Source organism: Tympanuchus pallidicinctus, unplaced genomic scaffold (assembly GCF_026119805.1).
Source record: "Tympanuchus pallidicinctus isolate F22 unplaced genomic scaffold, pur_lepc_1.0 scaffold16, whole genome shotgun sequence".
Classification (NCBI taxonomy): Eukaryota; Metazoa; Chordata; class Aves; order Galliformes; family Phasianidae; genus Tympanuchus; species Tympanuchus pallidicinctus.
Genome location: NW_026294679.1, coordinates 12174277 through 12188872, shown reverse-complemented (window position 1 = coordinate 12188872; position 14596 = coordinate 12174277). Strand labels below are relative to the sequence as shown.

Here is a 14596-nt window from a genome sequence, read left to right as displayed (position 1 = left end):
TATAAATATTCTGACTGACTTCAAAGAGCAGTGGCAAAAATGACATGTAATATTTTTAATCCCATTTTTTACAGCTCCCTGCAGACTCTAAAGAAACTTTCCTTGGCTTGTCGAGCAGCACTCCTATCCCTCGCCCCACTCCCCTCCCCCCAGGAAAATCTCAGGGCTCTAATTGTTTAATCCAGAGTTGATTTAATGCCAGGGTGTTCTTCGCTGTGAGAGTGAGGAGAGCACACTGCTGGCTGTGCAGGGACTTTTAGGCCAGCTTTTATCCAGTTAAACCTAATCCAAAGCTCATTTTGGCCAGTGACATGGAAGCCCAGGAGCGCTTGGTCGGAAGGCCCTTTAGTAGGGCTCTGGATTGCTCATGTTCCTGTGTGCCCTGCAGCGAGGTAAAGGCAGTGGGCATGGCAGCTTCTGGCACGGCAGCTGGCCTCTGAGTTACTGTGACTTTACTAAATTAAAAAGTGAAAAGCAAATGCAAAGGATGACTTCTCCGAGAGGATTGCTTTGGAACCACTCCTGCTTATGAGAAGGAAAATACTTGAGATGAAATGTGATCTTTCAGCGTTCAGATCCCTCCGAGGATTTGTATGTTACAGGATCCCAGTTTGGGCCAACTTAACACATTCCTCACAGCTCTGGCTGATGGTATTCATGCGATTGACCGAAGCTCTGTCCGTGCTGCAAGGAGAGTCTTCCTTTCGCTACGTAACAAGGCTCCCAGATTAAGTACAATATCTTTGTCTGAGTATCTTTAGCATGTTTTTTACATACTCTTGACCTTGAACTCAGGAGGATCCCCTAGGCTATACGGAACCACTGGATTACATGGTCCAAGCTATGCACAGGGACTGAGTTAAAGAAAGAAAAACTGAATGGTACTAAGTGGAATTTGGACTGTTTGTGTTTACTAGAGAAGGAAAAAGTAAAAGTTCTGGCGAGCCATTACCCTGAATGATCCTTCTGCCTTCCCTCAGATCATGGGTCAGGCCCAGAACCACCAGCCTGGCACATTAAGGTCAGTGGGTCCCAACTGCAAGTTACCCGTGTACAGAAGCTGTGCATGGAGCAAGGTCAGGAGCAAGTTCATAGCCCACTGCAGCCATCCTTCCTGTGGAGCAGATGTCTGCAGGGGAACTTCTCTAACAAGAACCTACCCTGAGCAGGTGTTGATGTCCTTCAGAATGAGGCTCTTATGGGAAGAGAGACAACGCACTGGATAAAGATGGATAACTGCAGGTCGTTTTCCCTTGCACAAGCTCTCTGTGTATGTAATAGCCCCTGTGCAGCTTCCAGCACTGCTGGCCTTGTACAGGGGGCTCACACAGGAAAGGATGGCTGTGTCTGGGGCAGTTCTGAAACAGCTGCCTCCATGTCCTGTGACTGCAGGTGGGGTAGGATCCTGGTGAGATTCCTCCCTGAGGATGCTGTAGAGGCATCAGGGATGAAAACTGAGTGCAGCAGAGATTTCAAAACAAAATCACCCTGCAAACTGATTTCCAGCCTTGTGTTCTGGCCTCTCAGAAGAGTCAGTGGGATTGCTTGGAATGCTGGGCCAGAAGTGGCTGTTCTGCTGCCATGTTACCACATACAAGCTTGAAGCCTTTATTAGTGCTGCATCTAGGATGTTTGCCTTTTTTTTTTTTACTTCTTGCACTCTTAGACGTGGCTTTGGCAGCTCAGCAGCGACAGCAAAATTCTAGTGACACAGAGGGGGAGCTTTTCTTGCTCCAGGATTGCACTTGTCAACCCACAGATGCCCCACAAGCTTCCCCTGCTAAGCAGCACATCTTTAAGTGCCTGCCCTTTGAACAAGAAGGCGATGGGAGGGTCTGGTCCATGTTAACCCCTGCATGACTGTCAATGCCAGGAAACAGCTATTATTGTTCCACTCTGTGATGGTTCAGTGCTGCCCTGAATCTCCCGCGCTGTCTGTGGCCCTGGTCAAATATGCTTCTCATGGGAACTCCTTGGATTTCTGTCCCTAAACAGTCATGTTTGGGATCCGGGATGTTCAGGTGCCTTCCCAGCCACTGGCTGGGTGTCCTGCAGCAGCATTAGGACAGGAGCCTTGCATTGTTTAGGAAACATCTGCCAGAAACACTGATGTGTAAACCAGGCTGGGGCAAAAATCTCCATTCCCTGTGCTTCAGTCAGTGTTTGCAAAACAGCCCAAGCAGCTGAGTGCGAATAGGAGGCATTGTGCGGGCGCTGTGCAAAGCCTTTGTGCAGGGGGTCAGGCTGGAGCAGAATTGCTGCTCAGGCATGCTGACCTCCCAGCCAGGGCTCCCTCCATGGACGGCCATTTGCAAACCCTCTCAGTTCTGCCCTCAGCAGGGCTCACGCACACCCCACCCTGTGCGGGCAGGGCCCCACGAGCTGCCAGAATGCTTCCTCTGATGAAAAGTGGGGCTCTGGAGAGGAGGTGGAGGGAAAGGGACATAGCCAAGTGGAAGGGGAGAAAAAATGCACTTGTGCTGTGAATTTTCAGCAGATCGGGAAGGGGAGATGGTGATGGGAGCAGAAACCCTCCGGAATCCATCTGATGAAATAAACAATGCTTGGGCTGAAATCTCATAACTTTACTTTGGCAGCTGAGGCACAGGCCACATTATCTAATGTCCACTGCTGTCCAAAACATACTGATGGGGAAATGTTTTCTTAGTGGCCTCTTGTTTTAAGTAATAATAATAACACAGGGCCGCCTGCCTTTGTACCCATTTTGTGGGCTTTTTTTTCCTGTGGGTTAGATTGCAGTGATATACATTAACTGGTTCTCTGTATTGTCTTACAGTTTAAACTTCCAAAGGAGTACAGCTGGCCTGAAAAGAAACTGAAAGTCTCCATCTTGCCAGATGCTGTGTTCGACAACCCACTGCATTAGAGCTGAATTACACCCTTCTAACAACTGGGAGAGCCAAGTTACTGTCCATTACCCAGTGACTCACAGGATAATTAATGCAGTAAAAACTCTGCCTGCAAATAAAAGAGTTTGCTGCACAACCACTGCAAACAGAAGAGGAGCAACTCAGCACCAGCCCAGACCGAACTGAGCCTTTTCTTTTATCCTTCCCAAGGCTGAGCTCTCTGGGAACAGCCTGCGTATGTGTGAGTGCGAGTGAGAAATATTTAACTATGAAAATTAGTCGTAAGAATCCTTTCTCTCTCTTAGCTACAGAACTTCCCTCTGCCTTAGCCCAGGGTGTAGGCGCTCTGCACGCCTGTATTTACACATGCATTCTGCCAGGTGCAAGCCTATAATCCATGGATTAAATGTTCTTTACGTGACTCTGGAGTCCTTTTGTTAGCCAAACTTTTACTGACTGCAGAACTGTTCTTCCATGTGCTATTTTTTTTTTCTTTTCAGAAACAGAATGGTATTTCCCCTGTTTAAAGGAGGCCAAAAGCTCACATGCTTGAAGCTGAACAGATTTAAAGATGAACTTTCTAGTTCAGTCAAGAAAAACAAACCCAGATACTCCCTGCCCTCAAATTAGGCATGTTTTAAGTGTTAGTGTTGGTGCTATTAGCTATGGTATCGCTGCAAACAGAGGCAACTTTATTCTCACGCATCCTGTCCTTGTGCCTGAACCCCAGGGAAGGTCACAACCTCTGGTTTTGCACAAGCAGGAGGAAGAAAGCTACCGGGGCGGGGGAGATCTCCTGTTTACAGTGTGTTTATCTTTAAAGAGATACTGTCAAGTATTTTTTCTTTGCTATTGTACAGTATTGGAGAAGCTAGAAAGAACCGTTTGTTCAAAGGGCAACTTCAGCAGCTCTGCAGGATCCATTGGGGAGGCTCAGCCTCAGTAAATCCAACTGTTCTTGTCACTATGGGGGTTGTGCCCTATCGCAGCTCCGCTTTCCCCTCCAGCCTTGCAGTGATGGCTCTTGTTGCAGCTGGTGTCCCTCCGTTTGGGTAGATTTGGACTGAAAAGCATCAAAAGCAGCTTGAAAAAGCCCCCTCCTCTAGATCTGTATGGCCTCTCGCCCAGAGCCAAATGTGGTGTGCAGAGGACACAGTCTGTTCGCTCATGTTGTGTCCCTGCATGCTGGCCCCTGTGTTTATGCTGAAGCAGTCAACCACAGGCTTCACCCCCTGCTGCTGCTGCAGGTTGTTCCTGATGCATATTCCCCCAACCCTTCTTTGCCCATTGTCTTTCAGTGGCAACTTTTCTCTCCTTGTCAGAGGAGATGCAGCTTTCTCTTCCACCCTTTTCTGCCAATTTAGCTTGGCTGTTTCTTCTTCCCGAGTTGTGCACAATTGCCAGTTGCTGTGTGATCTTAATACAAGTGTAACAATAGCTTTTAACACTTAACTCACCTGATCAAACAGCAAAGTCCAGGAGGCCTCTTGGTACCCCAGGCTTGGATTTCTGTTTGTTTTTTCTTCCTGGCACAGACGGCTTTAATGTTTTTTTGCATATATTTGAGGCTGGTTAATGCTGGTCAAGAAGCAGAGCTAGGAGCCGCAAAGCTTTCCTTGGACTTGCTACAGAAATCCTCTGTGGCCTCAGGCAAGTCACTCAATGTGTCTCCTTGCAAAGAGGGTGATTATTGACTAGAGGGCTGTAGGACCTACCGAAGCATGCCAGGGTTTGCAGGGGAGGGCGTGCTTTGTGTACAAAGTAGTATTTGTATTATTATAATTGTTGTTATATTATAATTTAAGGCAGGCCAAATGCAGGGTCCAACACTGCTCAGCAGAACCTTCCTTTCTGCAAAGCTACGAAAGCAATTTACATGTAAATGAGTTTGTCATTTTGTCTGAACTCAGCGGATCATCTTAAAATCCTGCTGTGAAAGAACAAACTTTCAGATATCTGCATGTACCAGCCAGAGTGATTTCTGTGCTGTGGCAGACTGCATTCATCCATGGGATCTATTGGCCAGTATTCATTGTCCTGGTTCACACTAAGCCTGCACAAGCCTTCTGCACTCAAGATGCATATCCAGGGCTGCAGAACATGGGAATCTACCAGTCCAGCTTCAGAAATGGTATCCCCAAGCATCCTGCCACAAGATAATGAACAAACAGACAATTGTGATGGTCAGAAAAAGGGCAGGGAGACTACTAGAATACTGTCCCAAAGCCATCTACCAGCAGTAGCCCATGGACTGCTCTGGTATGGGCTTGCTGAGGGCGCTTGAAGCAGCACTGGCCCGTCACCATGAGGCTGACTGCTCTTCTTTTTCTCCAGATGCTAGCTCTCATTACAAGGAGCTTAAAGTCCACATCTTAGTGGAGAAGGGGCGTTTGGAAGGTCAGCTGTTGCTCTTCCTGCAGAGATCGGCACAGGGCAGAGAGAAGTCCATCAGAGCTCTCTGGGTCTCACACATCTGGAAGGCTGAGGACCTCCTGTCCTTTGACCTCTGGGAGCCTTTGAAGCAGGGCAGGTGGCTCCTCCAGGCTGCCTTGTGCTCCAGTTCTGCCTATGCATATATTTTCCTCACCATATTTACTGTCATCAGACGCTCTGGGTTGGGTTTTCATTGACTTCAGAGGGAGCACACTGAATGCATTTGAAAATCCACCCAGTATACTTTGTGTGTGTGGGTTTTTTTTGTTCTGTGTCATGTATTTATATATAGTTCTGTGTATTGAGTTATGAACAGGTGGCATGCCAGAAATCTCTATTTCTGCAACATTTTCTCAACAGATCTTTGCCAGTATCCGGATAACAATTATGGAGAAGATTTCAGGGGAAGGAAGTGAAATCTTCCCTTTTAGCTAAGGGGGAAAATACTAGACAAAAGTTAACTGCTAAAATAGAAGACACTCTTACTGTTAGACCAACTAAATGAGAGAAACTGGTGAAAGTCGACCCTTCAGCTGCAAGGCTGTGCTGCTGCCTCTCAACAGTTTTCAAGTAAAAGAAAGTTGCATGTTGTTTGGCGTTGTGAGGAGCTGTGCACCCACAGGACCTCCCCTCCCCCGATTCGCTTCAAGTTTGCAACCATGCCAAAGGCTTACTCATTGGCAACTAAATGAGATCTCGAGTTTGGATATTTTCATCTTGGGGCAAGAGGACATGCCTGTGTGTGAAGGAACTGGAAAAGAAACCTTTGTATTTTAGTGAGCGAATAGTTTTAAAAAGGAAAGTGCATCAGTGTTCATAAATGCCATGCTATTTTCTAGCCCCAACCTGCTGAGGTAGTAGGTCTACTGGTGCTGATTTTTCTTCTAGATTGTGTAAAAGGTCTGAAGCAGGATTATATGAAGCCAAAACCCATGAGGCGTCTGTTGTCTAGAGATTGCGATCTGGATATAAATGTCAGTTTAAAATAAGTGGGTACAAGTTTTCTCTCTCCTGGAGAAATCTCATGATGCAGTGAGGTAGGGGTATTTCCAAAGATGAAGAGCCTCGTGGCCGATCTGCAATGCCTTGAAAATGCAACATGTGACAGCAGTGCTGGAACAAGGGAAGTCCCAAAACCCAGGACTGCTTTCCTCTCAACTTGTGATTAAAAACAGAAGAAAGATTGTATAGTTTCAGCATGTGGGATGTGACCTGGGCAGAGCAGTCGGTCTTGTAGCTGGAGTGACCTACAGTGATATTTTCAGTGGCTTCGTTAGGTGGTGCCTGCTGTGTGTAATATCTTTGAGGATGGTGATATATTGGTTTTACTGTACGTAGATATGCCAGCAGTGATTTGAAGTGATATTCTGAAGCTCCTCGCTTCAAATATTCAGTTGCTCTTGGATGACTTTTGAAATGACACCATTGGGTCATCAAATGGTCTTTGAAGAAGTGGGGATTTTGTTTTTCATCTGCGACCAGTAGAAATATTTAGGAGGTGTAGCTTAAAAAAAAAAAAAGTTGAAAGCAGAGCTTGGCTAGGAGAGAATGGATTGCCGGGGAGAGGCTGCGTGCTGGAGGCAGGTTAGCAGCCTCCCTTGCACCCACAGCTGGGGCTTCTTTGAGGCAGCACAATCCTTTGTGCCATCTCAGCGGGATGCAGGGAAGCTGGAAACCAAAGGGAGCGTCACTGAGCTGCCATGGTCCCTGTGGACAGGTCCTCGTGTCCACACCACTACCTACTGCAGTCCTGTGTGGGGTGAGGACCTGGCTGTGCGCATCCCACTGCATGTTCACACCTTGGCCTGTGCCCATTGCAGAGGGTGTGGGCTGTGAATGACTGTGTTAGCTCAGAGATGGGGAATGGCGATGCAGCTGCTTCTGAATCATTTGGTTTTTTAATGAGCGTGGGGCAGGGAGTGGAGCTCTCGCTCCGCTGCCCCCCACGGGAGCCCCCAGGCTGGTCACTGGGCCAGCATTATTGCTCACCCAGCATCCGTTCGCTTCATCAAATGTTCCCCAGCTCCTCACAAAAACCTCTCTGAGATGCTTCACTGAGGATGTTGGCTGGCTGCATGCTTCTCATGCTGGTTGGAGGACGCGTCTGCCTGGAGACGCAGCTGCTTGAGTGTCTGTCTGCCCTGTGGTCATCACCTCCTAGGCAGGCATCCAGAGCTTGTGGACCGCTTTGCAGGCTTGCATCTGGCTGAAGGCAAGGCAGCACCACACCAGTGCAGAGACATTCAAGGTCAAGCTGGACAGGGCTCTGAGCACCTGATGGAGCTGTAGGTGTTGCTGTTCATTGCAGGGGAGTTGGACCAAATGACCTTTAAGGGTCCTTTCCAACTCAAACCATTCTATGAGAACCTTCAGGCCCGATGGGCCCAAAGACCCACGCGCCTCATTTTGTCCTAGCCTGGACACAGCCCCGCAGTGCTGCTGGGTGGAATCCTGGCCTTCAGCTCGTGTGCTGCTCCTGAGTGAGCGGGGGTCACTGCCGGCACCAGGACAACCGCCACGCTCAGGAGGTGATCCTGTGCAAGGGTCCTCCTTCACATCCCATATTGTGCCTTAATTCTCCCTTCAAGTGACGCTGTGAGGGCAGATGAGCTGTCAAGCAACTGGGAATCCCTCTCAGTGCATCTGTCCCCATCGATAAAAGCAGGCTTGCCCAGAAGCCAGACTGCATCTAAAACAAGCTCTACATGTGCGCATCCCGAGATGTTAAAGCTGAACTTAGGTCTCTGGGACCAGTTCTGAACAAGCTCTGTAGCAACCTACTATTTTTGTAACATTTTTTTTCTGTTGTGCAGTGCCTGCTTGTCCTCTTAAACAAAAACAAAAAAAAAGCAAAACAAACCAGCTTGTGCTCGACACCAGTCCAACATTTCAAGCAGAGAAGCCCGAGATTGCGCAGGCTGTGGACCTGCCCGTGGGGCTCCCCTAAACACAGTGTCCCCTTGACACTGCCGACAGGCCCCATGGCCCTCAGCTTGCCATGAAGGGAGCCCGGCCCCTCGTGGGCTCAGCGGCCCTGGGCTCAGCTGCGCACGTGAGGCCCTACTGCAGCCTACGAGCACCGCTGCTGCTGTTTATACTCCAGCCATAACGCTGCGTCTCCTCTCCGTTAATAAAAAAGAGGAAGAGAGAGGAAAAGAAACAGCCTGTCAAAGCTGGAGGAAAATTCCCTGCCGATTGTTGTGTTTTGCAAACACTGCTCTTTTCTCTCGGCCTGTCCCTCCTCTCCCCGGCGAAGCTGGAGATCAAAATGGCTCCTTTGTTCCTGTCCCTGGGGCCCAACCGCAACGAAAGAGCAGCTCCGGAAACACTGCGCTGCGCGCACAGCGCACGGCGGCGAGGGTGGGAGGGCCGGCGCCGCGCTGCAGGTCCTACAGCAACGCGGTGTGCCCGGCTGGGTGCGGCAGCCCCGTGCGCGCCCTGCTGTCTGTGCTGCCCTGATTCCGCAGCCCCGGGGCCGTGGGTGCTTCCCGGCCTCGCTCCGGCCCCACGGGGGATTTCAGCCCTTCACACCCGTCTCCTTCCCACCCGTGCTGGTGTTTCTTACAGCGGTGTTTCTTACAGCGGTGCGGGGTGCAGGCTTTGCTGGTCGGCGCGGTGCTTTGCATTTCAGAGGGTTTCTGCACAACTTCCCGGGGGGACCCGGGGACACGTGTTGGGACCTTGGAGATGGCCTTTCTCCTCCTCCCCACCCCCTTTTTTCTTTTTTTCTTCCTTTTTTTTTTTTTTTTTAAATAAAAGACAAAACAGAAAGCTAAACTAGCAGAGGTTTTTAAATATTTTATATTAGTTTCTAATGTAAATTCTTACATTGTTATTTCAGTGCTGGGTATGTTTCACCTGCACGTGACTTTTGTAATATTTTTGTGAATCACTAAACGTTTTCTCCTCCCGTGTATCCTAAGTGCATTAAAGGTATTTGCATACTTCTCGGTGTCCTTCTCTGTGGGGGCTGTGATGAAGCAGACCTTTGCTAACGTTACGATGATTTCCCAGTAACACTGAGCGGTTTTGCTGTAATCTTTCTACACTCCTCTGTAATAAATTTTTTTAAGGCCAGAGGGGGAAGGGTGGAAGTTTGATGTGGGGAAGGGAAGGGATGTGCAGGGAGCTGGATGGGTTTTGCTCTTGTTCGTCCCAGGACGTTGTCTTGGCCATCCCTGTGTGAAATAGAAGCAATGAGCGGATGGCTGCGGCCGGTTTCCTTGCCCCAAACTCCATGTGCCATCTGCCTCCCAGGCCTCGAAGCACTGTTCATTCAGACAGCCCGGCAAGGACAGCACTGGGAACCTCCCCTCTGGCACCCAGTTAATCATTGCAATGCATCAAGGCTGTGCAGGAGATAAGCAGAGCGGGAGGGGAGCTCCGGACCCCACAGCACCGGGATCAGAGAGAACCTCCATTGTCCCTTTGCTTGGCACATCCTGGCCGATGCCGTGTCCTGCCCCGAATCCCATGGAGCCAGACCTGGGTGCCCCTCCTGCCCACAGCCCTCGCCCAGCCCCGTGCCCCACCGTGCTGTGCTGCCCAGCCAAAAGCACCTTCGGGCGGTGAATTTAATTAAGGTTTGTGAAAAGCGGTGTCTGGGAGCCCCTCCTGGATCTGCGGCTCTGAACTTCATTAGGAGTGGTTTGTTGCTAATAACGCCGGCAGCTCCTCTAATTAATAATGGAAGGGCTGTGAGCAGATGCCAAGCCAGGAGAGGGAAGGGATTTGTTTGTTTATTTCTCTCCTTTTATTTTTTTTTTTCCTTCTTCCACAGTGTGCAGGGAGGGCTGGGGCATGGTTCCCAAAGTGAACGGCAGCACCGGGGACCTTGACATGCAGGAGGATGCAGAATAGGGAATGGGGTCCCCATGGCAAGGGGCTCGTGGCCACAGTGCTGCTCCTTGCCCACCGATTCCCCTCCAGTGCTGATGTCACCACAGGGAAAATGAAAAAGAGGGGTTCAGGCTCAGGAATTGTGAAGGGGCTGCCTGCAGGCTGCAGCCCGACAGCATTGCGAGGTGGTGGGAATCCCAGTCATTGCCTTAAAAGGAGATTTCGGAGACTTATTTGAAATTGTTTCCTTGTTATTCAGCTTATTGAGAGTTTAATTTCATTATTTGCAATATGACGTGAGGGGCTGTAGATGTGCTACCCGCACAACTAACAGCTATGGCCAAGGACGTTTCTGTGGATTTGGGGCCAGAGGGACCACTAAATCATCCCATCTGACCTCCTGTATTCGGAATTTCACCCAATTACTTGCATTGGGCCCAACAACTTGTGTTTTTGATTCAGGCATGCGTTCCAGCAAGACATCCTGTCTTCATTTGGTGACTTCAAGCGATGAAGAATCCACCACTCACTTCCCCTCATTGTTTGTCCCAGTGGTAAAAACACACGAGGAAAAAACCCCACTGCCGACTTATTCTGGATTTGGATGTGTCTGGCTCACACCAAACCAGGGTCATTCCATTCCCTTTCATCATCACAAAGTGACAAGGACAAGGGGGCACCACGGCACCCGCATTGCCCTCAGCTGCCCACACGTAGGTGTGCAGCTGAGCAGCAATGAACCCTGGCAGCCCTATTGGTCTGCCGTTGGCGAGCAGCTCAAGAGTTAACCAACTTCCACCAGATGTGACCAACATGTCAAGACACGAGAAGTATGTGGTATGGATGTTTATAAGTACATCGACAGAAGGCATTCATAAAAGGTTATAAACCGTGGTAATAAGCAACCCATCAACTTGTTTGGACTCTAACACTTGATTAACCATTTATTAAAACACGCAGTAATCATTTATAAGCCGTAAGTGGGACCAAATGCAATGCACGACTCTCTCAGTGTTCATGGATGCCTCCACAATTCCCTTTACCCTGTGCTGTGTGTCCATGGCTAAAGGCTCACCGCCGCCACCAGGCACTCCGTCCCCACTGCCCCCTCTGTGCAAGAGCCCCCAGGCATCCCTGTCCCCATCAGGCACAGGATGGGACCCCAGGAATGGTGGCAGTAGGGGACCCAGTTTGGGGACCTGAGCCCTAGGTGAGGGGCAGAGCCCCACTCCCTGCAGTCCTGACCCAGTGGTATGGTAAGGGAACTCAGACACCACAATGGCTTCATGCTTCTCTCAACAGGACCCTCCTCGTTGTTTGCCATCGCACTCCTGCTGCCCTCAGAGCAGCCATGTTTTCCTTCTCGGTGTCCTAACGAGACCTAAACCCATAATTGCTCCCATTACACAACCAGGATTGACATTTTATTAGCAATGCTTCCTGACCTAATTTACGCTGATACTGTCGTGCTCTTCCCATGGCTGTGGGCAAACAAAAGCAGTGCTTTTGAGCACTGCAGATGCATGGGCTGTAGGCGAGCACCTGCCTCAGTTTCCCTGCACCAAGCAGGGACATGGGTTTGCACAACAGCAGATGCTGCCTGCAGCCCTAGGAACAACACATGGCTGTTCAAAGGAAGCTCAGTAGCGGCCCGGCGGGGGGCTTTTTAGCATGCGTGTGGTGCCGGGTCATTTGGCTGTAGCCTGCTTTAATTGCATGGAGCATGCAGAAAAGGAAGAGGGAGGATGAGAATACTGCTCAGGAGCAAAGGTTTGCCTTGGCTTGGATGGGATCCTGCCCTGCTCCTGCTCTTACCATCCCACAGGGGCAAGGCAGCCTTGTGCCGCAGAGATCGAGGTGTGCAGAAAAGGCTGCAGGGAGGGATGCTGGGGCCACGGTCCTGACCAATCTATGTCAGCCCCATGGCTTCTGGGGACGTGGCACAGCTCAGCCCTGGGCAGCCACCAAGGATCACAGAACTCCATGTGAGCAGAGCTGCTGTCCAGAGAGCTTCATTTTGGGGGAAGCAAGGAGGAGCCTGCCTGGCCACCCGCCTCACTCGCTCTCGGAAAGGAGGGAAAGAAAATCGTTCTGTCTTTTTTTATTGTTGTTTGTTTGGATTTTTTTTTTGGGGGGGGGGGGGGGGGGGGAGGGGAGAGGGGGGAGGTTTGTGGTTTTGACGCAGTTTCCTGAAAATCCTGCCTCATCCTGCCAGGGGCTGAGCAAATGCACATCCCAGGCCTCTGCGGTGGGGGAGAGAAGGAGAGAAAAGCAACGAGGGAGAGAAAAAAGCCTTTGCCAAACTGGCCTGACCAGAATGTGACACAAGAGCAGGAAATGAGTCACTCGGCAGGGCAGCTGCTCGCAGGCATTTCCATAGAAAGAAACCCCACCAGGCAGGGGAGCCGTGCTGCCCTGTTCCTAGCAACCCCAAGCTTGGATAGAGCACTGAGCATCAGTGGCATCCCCATGTGGATGGGCTGCCCCACATCTAGTTGGGCAACCTGAGCTCCAACCCCAGGCTTGGTTTTTCCACTTGGAGTTGGACATTCCACCCTGGATCTACCTCAGGATGAAGGAGATCTCCAGTGTTTTCTTTCCACCATTCTTCAGCAGAGCAGAGGGGTCCACAGCCCAACATAATTTCTGTACATCCCATGCCTCTGACACTCTGTGGTGTGACCTCAGCCACCTCCTGCGGGCTTCAGGTGTTGGGTTCCCCTCCCAGGACATTTTTGTTCCTCCCACCTTCCCCTCACCTTGCTGTCTGCTGCCTGGGGAAGGGGCAGTCCACAAGATGTGCAGCACACCAAGCAGGCCCAGCTCAGCCCCAGGAGCTGGGGTAGGTTTTGTCATTCACAATGTTGGTTTTTATCGTGGCTCAGAGGAAATCTCAGGAGTGCGGTGTGTAGGCATATTGTAAACCTAGGTAGGGATGTTCCCCATCCCAAAATGTTTCCCATCGACGTGAGAGGAGAAAGAGATAGGCAGAGAAGTAGGACAGGAGACCCCAAATCTAAATAAAGCTGAGGGGAGCTGATACCCATCACTCTGCCTCTTGGCAGAGGCGTCCTGAAAAGGAACGCACAGAAAAACTCCGACCATCTGAGCCGGGGTGTACTGCAGGATGCTCACTATGCAGCAGGGAGAGGGTTGATTCATCACTGGGGCCATTGAGATCTGAGGGCTCTAGACAGGTCCGTGGGTCCATGGCTGCAGTTAGGAAGTCCTGCTCTATCCCTGCCAACCAGTTTGAAGTCTTTTGTGACCTCCTCACCGGTGGGAAATGGGTTAACACCAGCCACATGCTTTATTCCCTGCGCGTTTGGGGCCGGATGCACCACATCCCGCACAACAGCTGCAGAGCCATTTGGTGAGAGAGCTGTCAGGGGGACAGCCGGCTGCAGAGGGACCCCATGGGACAAATGGCTGCTGCTGGCATCGGGAGCACCCGGCCCCAACCTGACAAGGGGTGGGACCCCTCCCTGGAGCCCAACTACCCATGCACCAGGCAGGCAGTAGGGCCAGGCTATGTGCCAGCTGGGCCCTGGCCTGCATTGCTGATTGCTGGTTGGGATGTCCTGCATGTCACCAGAGGTGGGACTGGGAGTCTCTGGGATGATGGTGGTGCTGAGGTGTGCAGCTCGGTGCAACAGTGGCAGGGACAGCCTTCACTTTGGAAGAGCAAAAGGACAGGCCCCAGTGAGCTGTCCTCCCTTGAGGCAGCTGTTACCCACATCTGCATCTGAGTGTATCTCTGTACACTGTGTGCGTCTGTATCCCCATCTCCGTTCGCATTTCCATCTCCATATTATCCCCAACCCTATGTCATTCCCACTCCATTTCTATCTCATCACCATCCCCACCCAAATCCCATTCTCATCTCCATCCCGTTGCATCTGCATCTCAATCCAAACACCATTCCTCTCTCCACCTCCATTCCCTCCCATCCCATCTGTATCCCCGTTCCAACACCATCTCCCCTTGCCTCCCATTTTCTCATCCTCATCCCCATTCCCTTCTCCCTTCGCCCTTCCCACTCCTATCTCCATTCCTGTCTGAACCCCATTCCCATCTCCGTCCGATTCCCATCTCAATCCTAACCGAATACCCATTCCCGTGCCCACCTCCATCCCGACCCACCTGCGCTTCCACGCCGACCCAATTATCACCTCTATTCCCACCCCCACCACGGCCTCCGTCCCCGCACACCGCGGTGGGCCCCGCACGGCCACGGCCGCTTTAAGGCAGCGCCGCCCAGCGTCGGGGCGGAGCGCGGTGACGCGTGGCTGGGCGGGCCGGGCCGGGCCGGCTCCCACCGCAGCGCAGCGCGGGGCGGCTCCGAGGCGGTGGCGGCGGCGCCCGGCGGCCCCACCGGCACTCAGCGGCTGCGGCTCCGGGGCGGGACGCGCCCGCCTCCCCCCGCCCCCGGTCGCTCTCTCCCCGCGGCCGCC

General features: G+C 51.3%; 1 protein-coding gene across 2 annotated transcripts in view; it reads left to right on the top strand.

Annotated features, from left to right (window-relative positions):
- Positions 1-9051, top strand: part of SUFU (SUFU negative regulator of hedgehog signaling) — an 87294-nt gene extending 78243 nt beyond the window's left edge. For both annotated transcript variants that reach the window (XM_052677276.1, XM_052677277.1), the window contains exon 12: positions 2798-9051. In XM_052677276.1, the coding sequence (XP_052533236.1) occupies positions 2798-2887 (90 nt within the window). In that variant the 3' untranslated portion in view covers positions 2888-9051. The remainder of the gene's footprint in view (positions 1-2797) is intronic.
- Positions 9052-14596: the final 5545 nt, after the last annotated feature.